Here is a 23,521-nt window from a genome sequence, read left to right as displayed (position 1 = left end):
ACCTTCCCCTTGGGGGTAGTTCCCTGAATTCCAGGAGATAACCTTGAGAAACTATTTCTAGCGCCCAGGGATCCTGAACATCTCTTGCCCAAGCCTGAGCAAAGAGAGAGAGTCTGCCCCCCACTAGATCCGGTCCCGGATCGGGGGCTACTCCTTCATGCTGTTTTGTTAGCAGCGGCAGGCTTCTTGGCCTGCTTACCCTTGTTCCAGCCTTGCATCGGTTTCCAGGCTGGTTTGGGTTGTGAGGCATTACCCTCTTGCTTAGAGGATGCAGAATTAGAGGCCGGTCCGTTCCTGAAATTGCGAAAGGAACGAAAATTAGACTTATTTTTGGCCTTGAAAGGCCTATCTTGTGGAAGGGAGTGGCCCTTTCCCCCAGTGATGTCTGAAATAATCTCTTTCAATTCTGGTCCAAATAGAGTTTTACCTTTGAAAGGGATGTTAAGCAATTTTGTCTTGGATGACACATCCGCTGACCAAGACTTTAGCCAAAGCGCTCTGCGCGCCACGATAGCAAACCCTGAATTTTTCGCCGCTAATCTAGCTAATTGCAAAGCGGCATCTAAAATAAAAGAGTTAGCCAACTTAAGTGTGTGAACTCTGTCCATAACCTCCTCATATGGAGTCTCTCTACTGAGCGACTTTTCTAGTTCCTCGAACCAGAACCACGCTGCTGTAGGGACAGGAACAATGCACGAAATGGGTTGTAGAAGGTAACCTTGCTGTACAAAAATCTTTTTAAGCAAACCTTCCAATTTTTTATCCATAGGATCTTTGAAAGCACAACTATCTTCGATAGGAATAGTAGTGCATTTGTTTAGAGTAGAAACTGCCCCCTCGACCTTAGGGACTGTCTGCCATAAGTCCTTTCTGGGGTCGACAATAGGAAATAATTTCTTAAATATAGGGGGGGGGGGGACAAAAGGTATGCCGGGCTTTTCCCACTCCTTATTTACTATGTCCGCCACCCGCTTGGGTATAGGAAAAGCGTCGGGGTGCACCGGAACCTCTAGGAACTTGTCCATCTTGCATAATTTCTCTGGAATGACCAAATTGTCACAATCATCCAGAGTAGATAACACCTCCTTAAGCAGTGCGCGGAGATGTTCTAATTTAAATTTAAATGTCACAACATCAGGTTCAGCTTGTTGAGAAATTTTTCCTGAATCTGAAATTTCTCCATCTGACAAAACCTCCCTCATGGCCCCTTCAGATTGGTGTGAGGGTATGACAGACCAATTATCATCAGCGCCCTCCTGCTCTTCAGTGTTTAAAACAGAGCAATCACGCTTTCTCTGATAAGTAGGCATTTTGGATAAAATATTTGCTATGGAGTTATCCATTACAGCCGTTAATTGTTGCATGGTAATAAGCATTGGCGCACTAGATGTACTAGGGGCCTCCTGTGTGGGCAAAACTGGTGTAGACACAGTAGGAGATGATGTAGTATCATGTTTACTCCCCTCATCTGAGGAATCATCTTGGGCAATTTCTTTATCTGTGGCAGTACTGTCCTTACTTTGTTTGGACGCTATGGCACAATTATCACATAAATTTAAATGGGGAGACACATTGGCTTTCATACATATAGAACATAGCTTATCTGAAGGTACAGACATGTTAAACAGGCTTAAACTTGTCAACAAAGCACAAAAAACGTTTTAAAACAAAACCGTTACTGTCTCTTTAAAAATTTTAAAAAGAAAACACTTTATTACTGAATATGTGAAAAAGTATGAAGGAATTGTTCAAAAATTACCAAAATTTCACCACAGTGCACACCAAATTTCAGAGCTTTAACCCTTAAAATAACCGGAGCCGTTTACAAATTTAACCCCTATACAGTCCCAGCTATAGCCTTTGCTGAGACCCAACCAAGCCCAGAGGGGAATACGATACCAATTGACGCCTTCTAGAAGCTTTTCCAGCAAATTTCAGATCCTCACACATGCATCTGCATGCCCTGCTCTCAAAAAACAACTGCGCAGTAATGGCGCGAAAATGAGGCTCAGTCTACAACTAGGAAGGCCCCCTGACTGGAAAAGGTGTCTAACATAGTGCCTGCCGTTTAATAAACGTTCCCCAAGTTTATAAATGCGAATTGTCAGCATAAATATGAATAAAATGCCCAAATAAAGCAATCGATTTAGCCCATAAAAATGTCTACCAGTTTTTTTAGCCCATATTAAGCCCTTTATTCTGTTTGACTAAGAAAATGGCTTACCGGTCCCCATGAGGGGAAATGACAGCCTTCCAGCATTACATGGTCTTGTTAGAAATATGGCTAGTCATACCTTAAGCAGAAAAGTCTGCTAACTGTTTCCCCCAACTGAAGTTACTTCATCTCAACAGTCCTATGTGGAAACAGCAATCGATTTTAGTTACTGTCTGCTAAAATCATCTTCCTCTCACAAACAGAAATCTTCATCCTTTTCTGTTTCAGAGTAAATAGTACATACCAGCACTATTTTAAAATAATAAACACTTGATAGAAGAATAAAAACTACATTTAAACACCAAAAAACTCTTAACCATCTCCGTGGAGATGTTGCCTGTGCAACGGCAAAGAGAATGACTGGGGTGGGCGGAGCCTAGGAGGGACTATATGGCCAGCTTTGCTGGGACTCTTTGCCATTTCCTGTTGGGGAAGAGATATCCCACAAGTAAGGATGACGCCGTGGACAGGACACACCAATGTTGGAGAAAAAAAAATTCTACTCCATGTCAATTGCAATATCTATATGTATATGAAACATTCTAAACGAACAGCAAACTAATGGGAATATACCACCACTGGAGGGAAACAAAAATCATTAGTGCTCACAGCAGATAATCTTCATTCTAGAATGGATTAAAAAAGGAATATAAAGAAGCAGCAAATTTAGCTTTATATCTGACCTAACAAGCTTTCTACAGAAGATAATAAACTTAATTAACTTGTTCACAACACTAATTATAATCCAATGATTTGAGTTTCTGTACATTCATTCATAAATTACAGAAGAAATATTGTAAAATCATATACTGTCATTGCAATACTGGAGTTAGCAAAGACTAATAATTTATTCAGAATATTTCATAACCTAGGAGACTACATAATTAGATATAAATTACAAAATATATAACTATAAATGTCTAGATAATTTAAAAAGTAAAACAAAAAGGATTTAAGGATTTACTCTTGCAGGATTTTATCCTTGGTCAATGAGCCCCTATATGTTTCCTGTTTGTTAAACTATAACAGATGGGACTATGAGTTAGGATATGAGCAGTCAAACAAAATAAAAAGAGAATATATATGCCTGTAAGAAAACCTAAAATGTGCCCATGTCACACTAGCCTTATTGTTCAGTGCAAAGGAAGTAGGCTAACAAAGAACTATAGAAAAATAAGGAAAGATCATCACACATTTAAAAAGGGACATTAAAGCAGTGACATTTTATATAAAATGATAGTGTGTGTAGTAAAATAAAACAAAAAACACCACAATAAACATTCCAATATATTTTAATTATTTTTCCACTTTTTACTGTATTTAACTTTGAAAATTGGTAGTTTTCTTAATTACACTGACTTGACTGATAGTGGGTGCTGGCAAGATGGAACGTAATGTTTTTCTCAGACCAATCTTTGCATTGAATGCATTATTATAACTAGCGTTTTACTGTTTAATATCTATTATCCATTATACACACACACAAAACCTGCATGTTTAGTAAGCAACAATATCTTATGTCATTTAGGCAATATAATATTTACAGGTTCTATTACAGTTTATACATGCAACCTAACCCCTTTTGCCTTCAGAACTGCCTTAATTCTTCGTGGCATAGATTCAACAAGGATAGATAGAGATTATATATATATATATATATATATAAAACACAAAGTAACTAAAAGACAAGTTTGTGATTTACTGGAGGAGAAAATTGTAACTTAAAGTGAATGTCAATTTTGATGCTTAAAGTAAAAGGTAAAGTTTGGTACATTTGAAAACACCTATAGTGTGCTATTTAACACTGAAATGCAGTCGCTAAGTTTTTATTAACTTTGCATAACGTATTTTAATGAAAAATAAATTATTTTATCCCTACCGTTTCGTGTAAAACTCCTCCCCGCTTCTACTTCCTCTTTTCTTTGTCTCATCGTAGAGACCCAACCCACCCGCTATCTACGTCGGCATTTTGCTCGTTCACAGATAAAAAAAAACAAAAAAACTTGTGCGCATGATCAACTTCCGGATAAAAAAAACTTGTGCGCATGCGCAACTTCCGTAAGATACATTGTATTGAATGTATCAGACAGAGTCTTTTACCTTATTGTCCGTGAACTATCAACTTGGTTATACTTACTATTTACGAGATCTCTCTCTGCACAGCTGTTTGCTAAAGTACACTGTAATTTTCACTGCGCATGCACGACTCATGAACGCGCGCGGTCCATAGTGTAGAGGATTACGGTCGGACGCATGCGCTCTGCGCACCTATGACGTATGATATGCTGTGTTCACCACCATGTGGAGAAAGCATTGATTGGAGGACACAGTGGTAGCGCAGTGTCAATCATTTCTATAGAAAAGTCGGGAGGCCGAGGAATCGTTGATGTATGAAGTTTTAAAAATAAGAATTGCGGAGATATAGATTATATATATATATATATATATATATATGTCCATAGAAAATGATGAATTAAAGTTATGCTAATTTTAAATGATATTTCAGAAATAGTTAACGAGTGTACACAAGTTTATCTTGCCTTTAAGTGCCCGGTTTTTAAAAATTCGATTAAAAACACAGGCACTTTAATTCATCAAAATTTACATTTCACTCCTGTTGATAAAAAAAAACAAACAAAAAAAAAAAACAAAAAAAAAACCCACTTACCTTTTAATCTTCACAGCAGCTCCGGCTTCCTCCACCCATCGCAAAGCCTCTTCCTGGGTCTAAAATTATGAATCTGGCTTCCTCCAATCAGACACTAATTCCCCCGGGGGGAAGCCGTGATTGGAGGATGATCTATCCATCATTTCTGATGTCAGAAATGGCTTGCAACGACCGGAGGAAGCTGGAGCTGCTGTCAAGATTAAAAGGTAAGTTTTTTTCTCTCAACAGGAGTGAAATGTAAATTTTGATGAATTAAAGTGCCCCTGTTTTTAATCGCATTTTTATAAACCGGGCACTTAAGCATCAAAATTGACATTCACTTTAATAATTGTATTTAAAAATAAAAATAATGAATGTCTAGATTTCGGATTAGTACACATACATACATATACACACACATTATATATACAGGTATACCTCACTTTACAGCGCTTCACTTTACAGCGATTCGTTAATACAGCGCTCTGTGGCGTAATCATTGTGAGATTGCAAGAAAAGTGACTGGCACCATTTTGTTATGCTAAGTTCACTCTGTTTACAGCATTACAGTGCAATCTGTGTCTCAGTGCTATAGTCTGGCAAATTTTACTACAGTAATTGTCACTATTTTACAGGTACAGTATTTATTGAATCCTAATTGAATACTGTGCTGTGCTAGTGTTAAACTAAATGTAGCACTACTAATATAATAATAATAATAATATATATTAGTTCAAACATTTTTTAAGCACACTGGCAAGTGAATAAAAAGCTAAAACTCCCTTGTTTCACTTTAAAGCGGGGCTCCGGTCCCTAACGCGCTGTATGAGCGATATAGATAGATTATATATTAGGGATGCACCGAAATTTCGGCCGCAGAAAGTTTCGGCAGAAAATGGCTATTTCGGTTTTCGGATTTTTAGCCTGTTATTTTCGGTAAAATTATTGTGTAGCATGTTTCAAATTTGATGCTAGCCTAGAGCTGCTGTTTAAGTTTATTACTTGACTTACTGTTCTGCATATAATGAGTTTTCTAGGACTATACTTTATTTGGATAATTAGTAAAAAAAAAAAAAAACACCTGTTAAATGATTCTGTTACATAGAACTAAATGAAGAATAATACAGTATATTGATATTTATAATTGTTTTAAGCAAGGATGAACCAAAATTTTGGTCGCAGAAACATTTTGGCCGAAAATGGCATTATGGTTTGCCTGGTTTTTTTTTTCTTGGTAAAATTATTGTGTAGCATATTATTGTTTTAAGATATTTTTGTCCAATTTTAGTGTGTTACTTTCAATAAAAGTGTGCATCCCGGATTTTCGGATTCGGTCCAGAATTTCCATATTGGTGATACATACAAGATTGCAATTAAAATATTAGAAATTATTTTCTATGAAAAGGGCTATAGCACGTTGTTTCGGTTAAAAACCATGTTTGTGTACAACTGGCATGCCTATACTATTGATCACTTATTGATAGGGACAACTCCTGGGGCTGAATTGGCTGCATGAGACAAGCATCCACAAGATGTAAATAAAAAGTAAATAAAAATAAAAACTCAGGCAAATATGATTTAACTTGAATTATATTGCCACTTGCCAAAAACAAAAGACAAATCAATGATTTTAAAACAGTTTCATGGTAAAGGTTTCTGCATAAAATGAAAGCCACGTGGATATAAACACACATTTACAAAGGATTTCATAGTAACAGTTGTAATTAACGTTTACCAAGAGTTTACATAACTTTCTGCAATGACCACAATCAAGCCAGTAATTACTAATAAACAGCCTTTGCTTAAGAAAGCCTATTTCATGCTGTATTTAGGAAAGTAATTTAAACACAATAACAATCTGCTTATTAACAACTGATTTTGTTTATTCATAAGAAAAACTAAACCAAATTGGCATAATACTTTAGTATAGAAAAAAGGTACGGCAGTCAAACATCTAAACTAAACTCACTGAAATCTGTAACTTAGAAACAAAGCTGCACTGTATTGTATTTGTAGTGCACATAGTGCTGAAACTTTACAGTGATGGAAAATTCCCCCCATTTGAACAAACAGATCAGGAATGTTAGTAATATTTTAGATGGAGTTTAATTAATCATTTGTAATGAAGATGTGCTATAAAGTACTTTTTAATGTAACGCTGAAAATAAAATATACCTCACGCCAACCGGCCACTTCAAAAGTAGAGCACTGATTGGAGAACAGTGTAAAACGTTAGCTCACTAAAAAATAGTTTGAAGTGGCCGGCTGGAGCGCGGGATATTTGAATTTCAGAGTAAGATTAAAATATTATAGTGCATATTCATTACACATTAATTCAACTCCATCTAAAATATCACTTACATTCTGTATCAGTGTATTCAAAGGGGGCAATTAATCATCCCTTTAACTTAAAGTTTCAATTCAGTCTAAAAGAAAGAAAAATACATAGCAAAATCAATCACATTTTTTTTACCTTAGTTTATCATCAAACATTATATAATAACCCTACCACACAATATCCATAATATTTAAGATGACAAACTGGAGAGTGCCAAAAATGACAGAATATTCCTTTATATTTTTTGTCATTTATGCCAAAGGAATTTGAAGACATACATACAATAAGAATGTACATACAACACACACTTATTCCTAGGAGTTCATAGTTTGTGACAGACTGAAGCCTAGTGTGGACAAAATATGTTACTCTATTTAGAAGAATCAAATATAATGTTTGGACAATTATATGATAAATACTAAGGTAAAGCAATATTTGGTTAACATATATACCTGAAGAATGATGAATATTACATATAAATATTGGTTCAGTTTTTGCAAATAAAAACTAGGAGCATAAGATCTTAAAGTCACAGTCTGTTCAACAGAAAGGAGATTGATTTATGTGACAGTTAGGAAATTAGTTTTTTTAATACTGAACAATCTTTCATACCAATCCAAGACACGTGTAATATTATAAAAAGTAATACAATATAAAATCAGCAATGCATTACCATACAGGGTTAAATTAGATCAAAAAGTAAATAAATGTAGCTACAAAACAAGCCATTTATACAGGTAATGTACATATCACCAAAAGCATCCAACAACCTAAAGAACATCAGTCCTATATTAAAAATGTTTTGCATATATAATTTGTCATCTCTAAAAGTTTACAGGGAGAAAAGAAGCAAAACCTGATCCTTCTAGCACACTGCTGCACTATCAAATGCTACCAGATAAAACAAGTATATCATATTACTTACCTGCAATTAGGTGGAGGATCGAGGGTTATTTCAGCTAACTCCTTCTGAATTCTGTAGGTGAAATGCAAAGAGATACAAAGCATATCAAACACTGTCTGTGGAATCAAGGAATTACACTGCCCTCTACCATGATGTTGTTAAATGCAAGATTGGCTTTGCCTTCAGTAACGCTAACATGGCTGCTTCCTCTTTGTTCTCAGAGGCATAACCCAAATCATATAGCAGGGAAGTTTGCAGCTGTAATCTAAGGGTGTCTCTACCCATATCCCAGCTCAGAATGTTACAGACAGATAGAGAATGCTACAATGTTCTTAGAAAAGTGTGTTTAATTAGAATCTAAATACATTTTAGTGGAGAGATTTCATTTTAAAGCTTATATGCAAATGAGATAAAAAGGGAGGGGTGAACTCCAGTATTTTTGACAGTGTTACAGTAATCTTAGTGAGGGGGGGGGGAACAAGCTGCAGCAGAAACATTAAAAACCCTATTCTGTGTTTTTTTGGGGGGGGTTTTAAGGCTTTGCCCTTCTTTCATTTACCCCAGCATTTCTAATTATAGTTGCTAACAATTTTGCCACACTTCTATGAACAATCATGTACTAAAGTTTTACAGCCCAGCAAATATGTTTAACATTTCTACTGTTGTTTATAATACCTCAGATATGGACTTGTTTACATTCAAAGGACTTTGCTCAGATAAAAAAAAAAATGAAAAAAAAAACTTATTTTTATGCATTTCCACAAAAAGTAGCAATCCACATTGAATTTTTTTTTTTTTTTTTTTTTTTTAAAAAAGCAATTTGCACTTTTAAATGCAACTTCACAGGTGTAAAAAAAAAAGTATTCTTTTATAATTTATCAACTAAACTATTTATAGCTATGGAACAAATAGTTCCAATATTACCATTATAGCGCAGACTCATTTGTAAGAAAGATGCAAAGTTTGGTTTTGATTAGAGAACTACAACAAACTTCAAGTCACTTGAAATATTACAAATGTATAAATAATAATAATTTTGCCCATAGGGTAGTTGTAAAAGCTTTTAAAACCATTGTTTTCATAAAAGAAATCTCAGTCATCAATTATGAGATCTAAAGCAATAGTTAATGTGGACAGTTAAAGTTAAATGTATACTTTTTTTCCCCTTCAAATTATAGAATGCATGAAACACCACACAATGTGTTACAGTGATAGTTCAATATTACCCAATAGTGAAAACCAGTAAATTTACTTTTAAAATGGTGTACCAGTATATTTATCTGCCTTACAAATATAATGAATGTATGCCAATGTCTATTCATAAAAAAACAGCAGGTATAACACTTTAACTGCATGAAAATTACAATAAATATATGACTTAAGTACAAAATATTTTTTTGTATCACAACTAGTATTACTTTTAAACATTAAATTAAAACACTGCAAACTTAGACCTTCTTAAGCAGCTAAACGGATTACTTAGTAAACAATATGGAAACAAAATCAGTAGTATTGCTTAATAAATAGTTGAAGAAAAAAAAAAATCACATGTTCAATAAAGGTTTAGATTACAACAAATGGTATCAATGAGACAAGGGTGGGTGAGAATATGCATTCTATAAACAGTTCAGGAAACTAAAACAATATTTATTTTGTCATGGAAATTTAAGAATCATTATCTGAACTATTACAGCTACAAAAAAAAAAAATATTATGCAAGTAGAGATTTTTCTGTAGCAATTTGCTTTGCTGGCAAGCCTCCTGTTTCACAGGAGTAAGTAATTATGATTGATATATTAATAATGCAATCCATTGAAGCTATGAATTAGGTACCAATAAAAGTATTTGCTTTCAAAAATATATATAGAGATTAATTTAATTTACAGTGGAAATATAACTAAAGCCTTGGCTAATGAAAATGTACTTCTGGTTCCTCAATCATGATAAAGGAGAAATGTGTTTATAGAAATATAGAAATGTGCATCCTTAGTGGCTTTAAAAAAAAAATTATAGCTTGTTTTATTTATATTTCCACCCTGATAAATATAAGTGATGACACTATAGAATTACCTCAACTTTAAAGACCTAATCAGACTAATGGTGATGAGTACATTTTTGAAAAGGAAACATTTGGATTCTGCTCTTTGCAGCAAAGTAAATGCTACCATAGGCTTCAAGTTTATTATTATAGCCACTATTATTTTTTTTACCTTTTAGCACTAGTGGATAGTTTAGCAGTGGTTTTACTGGATATTTTGGGGGTTTTCTTCTGTTGGACAGCGGAAGGCTTCCTTTCTTCTTGTTCTTCTGGTTCTGGTACTGGTGGATCTCTTTGATCTGCATCTGAACTTCCACTGCTGGTACTTGGACTCTCATCATCTGACCTTTGCCTGTCACTAGACATTGTGGTGGAGATTTAGCTTCTTCTAGTTATTACCTATGGAAGCAGGACCCAAAACATTATGTAATTTGCAGAGTTTAAGGCTCTAGGAAATGAGAAGACACTTGTTTATCTCTAAAGCATTAACGCTCTAGTCTAAAAAAACTAGTTGTAGATTTATCTCACTAAATACATTTATGTAGACTTGGGATAAATTGGATCTTAATGTATACAGTGCTAGAAAGACAGTTCATAAAACAGATTGATTATTTGAGCCCAATTTTCTCTGAAATTAGGATATCAAAACATTATGCACATGTTCTTGTTATATTTAGAGTATGTAAACAGAATAATCTTGTATGGCTTAGTGTATGATTTATTATAATGAAATGTTAATAAAATTAAAAAAAATGTAAAACGAAACAGAAAAGGTCCTCAGAGGACAATGTTTTTTTTCCTCTCTTTGCACAGTGCTGCTAAATGTAAGGGTGAACTTCAGCCAAAGCAAATTAATAACTTTTGACATATAGTGTAAATAACAAGAATCACTGATGTCATGTAAATATTTACAGTGAGGCAAATTACTGTGCCACCAATATCGCATACTAATGTTAATTTACTGATTGATTTTCAAAGTGTAGGGGGGAGGGTTCAGAGGATTAACCCTAAATAAGGAATAAGTGAAGAGGACTATTGATTAGTAACATTGCTGGGAGCCAGAAGCATCTACTGGGGACGCAGATCTCAACGAGACACACTCAATGCACCGGTTTCCGACATCTTGACCAGAGACCCCCTCTGCTCTGTAGAAAGGCCGGTACCGGGCTCTTTAAAGGGCACGAGGGGGTGGCTAGGGGAGGTCGCGGTGGCCGATTTTAAGGAGAGGATTGGTGGGGGACGTGGACAGCCTTTATGGAGGGGGTTGGGGGAGACAGAGAGGGTTTTGACGGTTTGTTATGGTAGGCAGGAGGCACTCCAATATCAGCATGGTGTACCAACTGATGCGTGAAGTCAGTTTCAGCTCCCTCTCCCCCCTCCTCGCTGGGGCTGAAAACAAGAACAAAGATCGCTTTCTGATGGCTCTCCCCGTCTCCCTTCGCTTCCCCCACCGCTTCTCCTTTACCTTGGAAGTAAGTCCGTACTGCTCTCACACCGCTTGTTGCCGGAAAAATTGAATCCTGAAGATACAGAGCCGGGGAAACGGGCAGGCTCCGGCCGGCTGCCGAACATTGAGAGTCGGAAGAAAAGAAGAAGGAGGGGGGGAGGAGGAGGAAAAAGCTCGGTTTAGCTGCAACGCGTGTTCGCCGTCTGTAGGTGGCGCTGCTGAGTGAGGGAGGAGGTGGGGAAAGATGATAAGGCTGTGGGCGGTGACCAACTCGCGGACTGTTTCGAAAGAAAGCGCGAGCAGAAAAAATACATGCAGAAAAAATACCCGAGCCTCAGGCGGACGTCATTGGAGACATCACGGGATATAAGCACCGCCTTCCCTCCCGAGGTAAACTGGTGAAGTCAGCAAGTTTCAGCGCGCATAGTGTGTTTCGTAGCGAGCACGCGCATTAATCGTTCGCGCGCCTTATCCCGTGTTAAACAGGGACAAGGAGTTTTTATTAGTTGCATATCACAATTATATGCAATCTCCGGTTAGAGAGAGACTAGGGGCTTGTTCAGCAGGGACTGTTTTCTACCTAATATATGCAATCTCCCACTTTTGAGTTTAAGTAAATGGTTCAGATTCAGTTTTCCTCAACTATTAAAAAGTATCTGTTAAATACTGATATTAGAGTTCTTGTTTGATTATAGTTCGTTTTTATAGTCATATGTTTAACAAGAGAAGAAATGGGAAGGAAATGCAAATCAATGTGCTTATTTAAGCCACGAACCGCTCAGAATATTAGCATATGACAAGGTGTCAGGGAGTTCCTCTTTTCGTGTTCTTTGGACCGTTCTTTTCCCAGCCATTCATTTGTATTTACACAAATTCATTCTCATTCTTTGTACCGTTATTTTGTTTAATAATTACAGCCAACTTCTCAAATATAATATAGCGAATTTTGCAATGTTTTAAGGGACATTTCATGATTTAGACAGCACATGCAATTTCATTAGAGTTTTTCATTTTACTTATGTTATCAAAATGACTTCCTTCTCTTCTTGTCCTTGAAAAGCACATCCAGGGGGAAACATTTATTAAAGGGACATAATACTCATATGCTAAATCACTTGAAACTGATGCAGTATAACTGTAAAAAGCTGACAGCAAAATATCACCTGAGAATCTCTATGTAAAAAAAGAAGATATTTTACCTCACAATTTCCTCAGCTCACCAGAGTAAGTTCTGTAAGTTATACTCAGCTGCAGGTAAAAAAAATGAAGAAAGTAAACAGCAGCCAATCAGAATCAACAGTGCTGAGGTCATGAACTCTTTTACTGTGAACTCATGAGATTTGACTTAAAGGGACACTAAACCCTAAAATTTTATTTAATTATTCAGATAGAGAATACAAATTTAAACAACATTACAATTTACTTCTATTATTTATTTTGCTACATTTTTTTGGATATTCTTAGTTGAAGAAAAAGCAATGCACATGGGTGAGCCAATCACCCCAGGCTTCTATGTGCAGGAACCAATCAGCAGCTACTGAGCCTATCTAGATATGCTTTTCAGCAAAGAATATCAAGAGAATAAAACAAATTAGATAATATAAGTAAATTAGAAAGTTGTTTAAAAATGCATGCTCTTTCTAAACCATGAAAGAAAAAATATGGGTTTCATGTCCCTTAAACTCTCATGAGATTTCATGGTAAACTTCCTTAACCTGAATAGTGAAATAAGATGAGTGTGCACAAAGCTAGCTCCTTTGCCTGTCCTGGGACATACATACTGATTTGCTGCTTAGAAGTCCTTTACAATAGGATGTGGCTACTGAGGAACTTTTGAGGTAAAATATCTTTTTTTTTTTACATAGAGATGTTCAGGTGATATTTTCTAGTCAGCTTTTTACAGCTATGCTGCATCACTTTCAAGTGTTTCAACATTTGGTTATCATGGCCCTTTAAGCTGCATTTGCAGCTCAGACACCCTTGTGGTGCATTTTAGCACATGCAAGCCTGAAACCCATTTTAAGAAACAGAGGCTATTAGACTGCTGCTACACCAGAATGTGTATTGTTTTAAAAGATAGATAATCCCTTTATTACCCATTCCCTAGTTTTGCATAACCAACACAGTTATATTAATACACTTTTTACCTCTGTGATCATCTTGTATCTAAGCCTCTGCAAACTGCCTGTTATTTCAGTTCTTTTGACAGACTTGCATTTTAGCCAATCAGTGCTGGCTCCTAGGAACTCCACGTGCATGAGCACAGTGTTATCTATATGAAACACATGAACAAATACCCTCTAGTCCTTAGTACAATGTCAGAGTGGCACAAAGCTCTTGTGTCAGACCTGGAGCTGATTGACACAAGAGCTTGTGCAACTCTGACATTGTACTACGGATCAGGACTGTACAATATCATCACTTCATCAGTATTTCACTACTTTGCTGATTCTACCGATTGCGGGTTCCATGGCAACATAGATCGTCACTATATCGGTGCACTGATTATCCTGGATACACTGTAAAGGCGAAGTCATTCAAATTTCCAATCACGTGAGTACATCAGCCTATTAGGCATAGGAGAACTCTAATCACATGACATTCTCTGCAATCCCAGAACTAAATAGGATCTTAATCTGTTCTATTGTGCATCTGCCTCTTTCCACAAAGTATTTTACATGACCTAGGAGACGTCCGTTACATGTGAACTTTTATTTTTACCTAGTTTTATTGGTTGCGCATATTTTATTTCAGCATTTATAAAAATTGTTTTACAAATAATACCTGATCACATGTACTATTTTTATATTTGTGAATTATCACTTTATTTATTCTATTAAGATTGTGTTTTAGTTTTGTGTACTTCCATATTCACCTTGCTCCTGGTGTTGGAGCGCCAGCTATATGTTCTTTTGAACTTCCTATTTAAGGGATACACCATTCCTTTATGTGCAGCACTAATGTGGTTTAAGGGATATTGCACCATAATGGTGCATGAATACATTTTACCCACCTGACCAGAGTGGATTTGATCTAAATCAAATTGATTTAAATCATTATTTTAATCACAATTTAAATCATTAGTAGTAAAAGTCGATTTTCATAAAGGTGTCATTTTTTTAATACTTTTTGGTAAATAAAAATTCAAGCTATGTCAGAAAATGACTGATATACCATTAAAAATATATAAATCATTAAAATTATTTGGAGGTGAACTATCTCCAGTTTAATAGGTTTATATTTGGCCATCTTTTCAACTGTACTTTATTGAAAGGAGAAAAATTAATGATTACCTTCAAGGGATATGAAACCCAAAGTTTTTCTTTCGTGATTCAGACAGAGCATGCAATTGTAAGCAACTTTCTAATTTACTCCTATTATCAATTTTTCTTTGTTCTCTGGGTATCTTTATTTGGAAAAGCAGGGATGTAAGTTTAGGAGCCCGCCCATTTTTGGTTCAGCACCCTGGGTAGCGATTGGTGACTACACATGCAATGTTCAACAACTTTCAAATGTACTTTTTATCTAATTTGCTTCAATCTCTTGGTATCCATTGTTGAAAAGCATACATAGGTAGGCTCAGGAACAATGCATTACTGTGAGCTAGCTGCTTGTTATTGGCTCACCCAATGTGTTCACCTAGCTCCCAGTAGAGCATTGCTCCCCTCCAACAAATAATACAAAGATAATTAATCAAATTTGATTAAAGTAAATCTGAAAATTGTATGCTTTATCTGAATTATGAAAGAAAAATGTTGTGTTTATGTCCTTATGTTTTTGTTTATTTTATAACATTTTTGCTGTGAAGAAGCGGCAGGTTATTTCGGCAGACACAAATTCACAGTTTTGAGAACTACAAAACCAAGAAAATGTGATATCTTCTAGACAGAAAAAATGCCAAAACTGATCTTACAGAAACCTCTGGGATAGCATGACAGTTAAAGGGACATTCCAGCTAAAATTCGAATCCAAATGGGAGCATGTCAGTTTTGAATAGAAGCATTTTTTGTAATATACATGTATTAGCAAAAATGCTTCTATGAGAAGCTAAAGCTGTTTCAAAAGTGTATTTAAGTATGCACTATGCACCAGCATTTTCAACACAGTGCTTGTTCAGAGAGCCGAAGGTGCTTGTACTATATGGTAATGACTCAATTTGTTCATTGCTGACATGATACAAACTTCACTGGCATTCTGAGTAGCTACAGTATTTAAAATGCTAGTGACTGAGAATATCTAATTATGCTTACCATGCACATGCATAAAAAAAATGTTAACACTAAAACAGTGATAACTTTTACAAGAATAATGTTTGCCATTACATGTATATTTCAAATATGTTTCTGTTTAAAGATGTAATTTATCTATGTTCCTCAAAATTTTTACCGGATTGTCCCTATTAATAGAATTAATTTACCAAAAAAATAAACATTACAGCCATGAATATACAGCCTCATACTAAATAATTAAAAACTAATACTTATTTCAGGATAAATAACCTTTGGCTTATAATGTATATTTAGATAGATTTTTCTTCAAAAAAGGATTCTATTAAAAAAAAATCTGATTTAAATTGATGGTAAAGTTGAGCCTTTTTCAATGCTTATTTAGGTAGCTGATGTTCCATATATAATATCTTGAAGATATTATTGGGTTTTGTAATTCTCAAAAATTTGATTTTGTGTTTGTAGAAATAACGTGCCCCTTCTTTATAGAAAAAAAAGTTATAAAATAAACATACAACGTTGAGATATAAATCTTAAAGGGAAATAATCATGACAGAAAACTTTTGGATAGAGCATACAATTTTCAGATTTATTTCTATAATCAAATTTGCTTAATTCTCTTGGTATCATTTGTTGAAGGAGAGCAATGCTCTACTGGCTGAACACATTGGGAGAGACAGTGACAAGCAGCTAGCTCACAGTAGTGCATTGCTTCTGAGCCTACCTATGTATGCTTTTCAATAGTGGATACCAAGAGAACAAAGCAAGTTAGATAAGAGAAGTAAATTGAAAAAATGTTACAAGTTGCATGTCCTTCCTGAATCATTAAAGTTTAATTTTGACTTTATTTTCCATTTTAATGTAATTGCTCCCCTGCAAATCTGTGTACACAGAATCAACTCATTCTTAAAGGGGCACTGAACCCAATTTTTTTCTATCGGGATTCAGATAGAGCATGCAATTTTAAGCAACTTTCTAATTTACTCCTATTATCAAATTCTTTTCATTCTCTTGGTATCTTTATTTGAAATGCAAGAATGTAAGTTTAGATGCCGGCCCATTTTTGGTGAACACACTGTGTTGTTTTTGCTGATTGGTGGGTAAATTCACCTACCAATAAACAAGTGCTTTCCATGGTTCTGAACCAAACAAATAGCTTAGATGCCTTCTTTTTCAAATAAAGAAAGCAAGAGAATGAAGAAAAATTGATAATAGGAGTAAATTAGAAAGTTGTTTAAAATTGCATGCTCTATCTGAATCACAAAAGAAAAAATTTGGGCTCAGTGTCCCTTTAAGTTTCAAGAAGCTCAACAAATAGAACATTGTTTGGAGTGGAATTGATCTGCACAAGGATCTAATTGTGAGGAGGGAGGGGCAAGCGGGAAAAAATATAATGTTATAGTTTTAGTTATATAAACCTATTTAAATTGTTAAGGTAATAATTACTCTCCTTCCAATAAAGTACAGCTGAAAAGATGATCAAATATGAATGATTAACCTATTGAACTGGAGATAGTTCTTCTCCCATTAGTTTAATTCATTTCAGTGATCTATCTATGCATATCTAATGATATCTAACCAAATCAGTAATGGTCTGATATAACTGGTAAAATAATCTGAAAAGTTATTATTCTAAAATTGAAAACCATGATTTAAATCGATTTAAATCAGTCTTACTGACTAGTGATTACATCATGAAATCCATCATGTTTTTTTATCAACACTGCCACGGCTATTTTATCTATGCACAGTTATGCTAATATGTGCCCGCTTTTTTGTGTTTAATTCCTTCAGATGCCTTTTCTCAACTGAGCTTTTTTTCTTCTGCAGTTGTAGAGTTTAGAAACAACCTAACAGGGTAGATTTGATTTAAATTAAATTGATTTAAATCACTAGCAGTAAGACTCAATTTAAATCAATTGAAATCATGGTTTTCCACAGAAAGGTTTCATTTTTAGAATAATAGCTTTTCAGATTACTTTTCTAGTTATATAAAAAAAATTACTGATTTTATATACCATTTAAAATACATAGTTCACCTCCTAATCACTTCAGTGATCTATCTCCAGTTTAAAAGGTTCATATTTGATCAACTTTTCAGCTGTATTTTTAGAAGGAGGAAAATAATCATTGCCTTACATGCCTAAAAGCGCTGGGCTGTAACGCCGTTAGGACGGCATGGAACATCCTACCTTATATGGCATCCTGTAGCTTCCCCTTTTGATGCAGTCAAGAATCGGCCTGGGGGCGTGTTTAGCAGCGTAGTCAGACCCCATGATCCATTTACAACCTTGAAATCACGTGATCGAATCGCCGATTGCGTGATTTCATTTTTTTTTTATTACTTTATTTATAGTATCAGGATCCATTACACTCATGACAGGTCATACAAAGAAAAGAAAATAAATACATATATTGTGGTAAGAAATACAATGACAAAATAAAGTAATTCCGTGCAATATATTTTCAATCAGTAAAGTCTTTCTTAAGCAAGATAAGCAAACTCCGGAAAGCTGGAGACAGGTCTTCAAGCCCATAAAAGGGTGGTCTGAATCCAATTAGGTCTTCAAGCCCGTCAAAGAGTGGTCAATCCAATTTTTAAAAAAAAATTTCAATACAAACAACAACAACATTAAAATTAAAACAAAAGAAAATAAATTAAATAATACACTTAAATAATAACTTACCCAGGGTACCTCCAGATCACCCTCCACAGACCAGAACTCAGCAGCAGGAGATGTACGTAAGGGGGAGAGTCTTACTATCCAGTGACTCAAGCCCAGTCAATATGACTGGAGAGACACCAGTTGCCCCTAAGGTTTTCATTTAAGATATAGAGACTTTCTGAAAGGGTAAACAATTCTATCTCTAACGGAAACCAGTAGATATAACAAATAGGGTTCCCACTTGTGCATAAATCTTTTGATCCTTCTCTCGCGGTCACCCTTAACGTCTGCTTGTTCTATCAACATTTGGGAATGAACCTTTTTTATAAAATATTGGAAGGGGAGAGTTTTATTCTTTGCCCAACCAGACAGGATCAGCTGCCTCGCCAGGACAATAGCTGTGGAAATAAAAGTATCAAAACTATGTTTCCTTTCCGTTGGTATTAAAAAAAATAACATGCTGAGATGAAAGGCGTATCTGAGTTATAATCAGTTTGGATAGCCAGTAAGAAATTTTATTCCAAAAATATGACAATTTGGGACAGTCCCAAAACAGATGGATCCAGTCTGGTGAGGGAAAGCTACACTTTGTACAAATATTCCTAGCTCCGGGACCCATTTGGAGTGGAGACTGGGAGTTATATAACCCTGCTGTAGGATTTTCAGATGTGATTCCCTCAAGTTTGCAGAAATAGTTATTGTCTGTATCTTACTCAAGCTAGCCTCAATAAGGTCTTTGTCTACTGTTAAACTAGAAAAAACCAGACCACTTATATTATCTGTTGCCTAGTGGGGCCCTCACAGTGTTGGAGTAGTAGATTATATGTGTTGGCAATTGCATATGACCCCGACTTAGCCAAGGTGCACAACTTGTTGACATTGGTTGTACTAACCGAGGGTAAACCATTAGATTTCAATTTATGTATATAATGCCTGCATTGGAAGTAAGCAAATCTGTGACTTCTAGGAAGACCAAACGTACATTGCAGCTCTTGAAAAGATACAACGTCCAGCGCTAGTGGATTAACTAGTTGTCTAAGTGTGGTAAGCCCTTTCTGCTGCCACATTCGAAAAGTTTCTGTAGTGTAACCCGGAAGGAACTGTAGATTACCCTGAATTGGCAAATATTTGCTCACGGACCATTGTATTCCCCAAAATCTACAAATCTTGTCCCATGCCCTCAAAGGATCACGATAGAGTATATGAGTTTTTATGTGTGTTGGCAGTGAGGTCAGGTCAGCGTTAGGGAAAAATGTGATATTTATTGGATTAGTTAGGCATGCCTTCGAGAACAGGAATCGTGAAGTGATTATTACCCACCAACCAGTCCAGAAAAAATGTGTGGTTTATTTTCATTTTATTTATTAAACTTGGCAAATGTTGGAAAACTGGGTACTGGCAGACAGATGCCAGTACCTAAGATGGAGGTAATTAGTTATAGGGGGGAGGGTTAGAGAGCTTTTTGGGAGGGATCGGGGAGGTGGGAAGGTAAGGGGATAATCCTACACTGAAGAACATAATTATAGTTAAAAAAAAAAAAAGGTCTAATACTGCATACTGGCAGACTCTCTGCCAGTACTTAAAGGGACACTGAACCCGATAGAGCATGCAATTTTAAGCAACTTTCTAATTTACTCCTATTAGCAATTTTTCTTCATTCTCCTGCTATCTTTATTTGAAAAAGGCATCTAAGCTATTTTTTGGTTCAGACCCTGGAAAGCACTTGTTTATTGGTCGGTTAAATTAATCCACCAATCAGCAAGAAAAACCAAGGTTGTTTCCCAAAAATGGGCCGGCATCTAAACTTACATTCTTGCTTTTCAAATAAAGATACCAAGAAAATGAAGGAAATGTCATAATAGGAGTATATTAGAAAGTTGCTTAAAATTGCATGCTCTATCTGAATCACAAAAGAATATTGGGTTCAGTGTGCATTTAAGATGGGGTAAACCATAAGGGGGTGGGGGAGGAAAGAAAGCTGTTTGAGAGTGATCAAGGGGTAAGAAGTGTCAGGTGGGAGGCTGATCTTAACACTAAGACTAAAATTAACCTTACATTCTACCTAATTAACCCCTTCACTGCTGGGAATAAGTGTGGTGCGCAGCTGCAATTGGCGGCCTTACCAAAAAGCAATGGCAAAGCCATGTCTGCTATTTCTGAACCAAGGGGATCCCAGAGAAGCATTTACAAATATTTGTGCCATAATTGCACAAGCTGTTTGTAAATAATTTCAGTGAGAAACCTAAAGTTTGTGAAAAAGTGAACGATTATTTTTATTTGATCGCATTTGGCGATTAAATGGTGGCAAGAAATATACCAAAATGGGCCTAGATCAATACTCTGGGTTGTGTACTAAAAAAATATATAGTTTTAATGGGTAAATATAAAAAAAGACTCTATTTCTGAATAAATGTAGTGATGGCAAAAATGCTCTAGTGTTTTGGGGAAGTTTTAGTCTGAAATGCCCGGTCCTTAAGAGGTTAATATAACAATGTTGGTTGTGCAAAGCTGGGGAATGGGAAGTAAAGACATTATCTATCTTTTAAACAATTACAATTTTAATGTAGACTTCCCCCTTAACACTATTGTGTCACATTTTTGTATTCACTCATTATATACTTGACTATCTGATGTAAAAATGCTTAAATACCCTGCATTAATGTTTTTGAATCTTTTCATTACAATTCACATTTAAAAATTGTCATCCTTCAAACCCACCATGAGGCTAATTTGCATTAGCCAATCACAGTGGGCAACCAGGGTTCTCTCTTCAGCCCTAGTGAGCATTTTCCCCACGCATGCGCAAAATGCCCTAGAGTAACCTGCATACTTCACCAAGTCTGCGGTCATGTAAGAAGTATCAAGCGCAAATCCATTTGCACATGCGTACTTGAGCTCTTCAACAAATTCACGTCACAGCTCTTGTGCCACATAAGATTACAGCATAATTGAGTATGTGCATGCGTGTGATCGTCAGCGCGTACAACAAAATTGAATATGTAAAATAGAAGTCCAACTATTGGCCGCTATAGAATGGTCTAGCCACAACCATTTTTGTGGACAGATTCAGTGATGTTGAAGAGGATTTTAAAAATATATATTAATAAGAAATAATCTTTGTTAAACCAAAAAAGTAAGATCAATATGATGCATTTAGTGTGCTCTTTTAGGCCTAGATTTGGAGTTTGGCGTTAGCCGTGAAAACCAGCGTTAGAGGCTCCTAACGCTGGTTTTAGGCTAACTCCGGTATTTGGAGTCACTCAAAATAGGGTCTAACGCTCACTTTTCAGCCGCGACTTTTGCATACCGCAGATCCCCTTACGTCAATTGCGTATCCTATCTTTTCAATGGGATCTTCCTAACGCCGGTATTTAGAGTCGTGGCTGAAGTGAGCGTTAGACATCTAACGACAAAACTCCAGCCGCAGGAAAAAAGTCAGTAGTTAAGAGCTTTCTGGGCTAACGCTGGTTCATAAAGCTCTTAACTACTGTACTCTAAAGTACACTAACACCCATAAACTACCTATGTACCCCTAAACCGAGGTCCCCCCACATCGCCGCCACTCGATTAAATTTTTTTAACCCCTAATCTGCCGACCGCCACCTACGTTATACTTATGTACCCCTAATCTGCTGCCCCTAACACCGCCGACCCCTGTATTATATTTATTAACCCCTAATCTGCCCCCCACAACGTCGCCGCCAGCTACCTACAATAATTAACCCCTAATCTGCCGACCGCAAAGCGCCGCCACCTACATTATAGCTATGTACCCCTAATCTGCTGCCCCTAACACCGCCGACCCCTATATTATATTTATTAACCCCTAATCTGCCCCCCACAACGTCGCCTCCACCTGCCTACACTTATTAACCCCTAATCTGCCGAGCGGACCGCACCGCTACTATTATAAAGTTATTAACCCCTAATCCGCCTCACTAACCCTATAATAAATAGTATTAACCCCTAATCTGCCCTCCCTAACATCGCCAACACCTAACTTCAATTATTAACCCCTAATCTGCCGACCGGAGCTCACCGCTATTCTAATAAATGTATTAACCCCTAAAGCTAAGTCTAACCCTTACACTAACACCCCCCTAATTTAAATATAATTATAATCTAACGAAATTAATTAACTCTTATTAAATAAATTATTCCTATTTAAAGCTAAATACTTACCTGTAAAATAAATCCTAATATAGCTACAATATAAATTATAATTACATTGTAGCTATTTTAGGATTAATATTTATTTTACAGGCAACTTTGTAATTATTTTAACCAGGTACAATAGCTATTAAATAGTTAAGAACTATTTAATAGTTACCTAGTTAAAATAATAACAAAATTACCTGTAAAATAAATCCTAACCTAAGTTACAATTAAACCTAACACTATACTATCATTAAATTAATTAAATAAAATACCTATAATTATCTACAATTAAACCTAACACTACACTATCAATAAATAAATTAAATACAATTCCTACAAATAACTACAATGAAATAAACTATCTAAAGTACAAAAAATAAAAAAGAACTAAGTTACAAAAAATAAAAAAATATTTACAAACATAAGAAAAATATTACAATTTTAAACTAATTACACCTACTCTAAGCCCCCTAATAAAATAACAAAGACCCCCAAAATAACAAAATGCCCTACCCTATTCTAAATTACTACATTTCAAAGCTCTTTTACCTTACCAGCCCTGAACAGGGCCCTTTGCGGGGCATGCCCCAAGAAATTCAACTCTTTTGCCTGTAAAAAAAAACATACAATACCCCCCCCCAACATTACAACCCACCACCCACATACCCCTAATCTAACCCAAACCCCCCTTAAATAAACCTAACACTAAGCCCCTGAAGATCTTCCTACCTTGTCTTCACCCTACCAGGTTCACCGATCCGTCCTGAAGAGCTTCTCCGATGTCCTGATCCATGCCCAAGCGGGGGGCTGAAGAGGTCCATGATCCGGCTGAAGTCTTCATCCAAGCGGGAGCTGAAGAGGTCCATGATCCGGATGAAGTCT

General features: G+C 35.9%; 1 protein-coding gene across 1 annotated transcript in view; it reads right to left on the bottom strand.

The window, feature by feature from the left end:
* UBE2E3 (ubiquitin conjugating enzyme E2 E3) overlaps positions 1-11,761 on the bottom strand; it is a 286,958-nt gene extending 275,197 nt beyond the window's left edge. The window contains exons 1-3 of the mRNA XM_053698520.1: positions 11,608-11,761; positions 10,315-10,541; positions 8,126-8,176 (exon numbers count right to left, since the gene is read on the bottom strand). Coding sequence (XP_053554495.1) covers positions 8,126-8,176; positions 10,315-10,508 — 245 coding nt within the window. The 5' untranslated portion in view covers positions 10,509-10,541; positions 11,608-11,761. The remainder of the gene's footprint in view (positions 1-8,125; positions 8,177-10,314; positions 10,542-11,607) is intronic.
* Between the last annotated feature and the right edge of the window lie 11,760 nt (positions 11,762-23,521).

This window comes from Bombina bombina, chromosome 1, assembly GCF_027579735.1.
Source record: "Bombina bombina isolate aBomBom1 chromosome 1, aBomBom1.pri, whole genome shotgun sequence".
Classification (NCBI taxonomy): Eukaryota; Metazoa; Chordata; class Amphibia; order Anura; family Bombinatoridae; genus Bombina; species Bombina bombina.
Note: the sequence above shows the minus strand (reverse complement) of the source record. Positions and strands in the feature narration are given on the sequence as shown.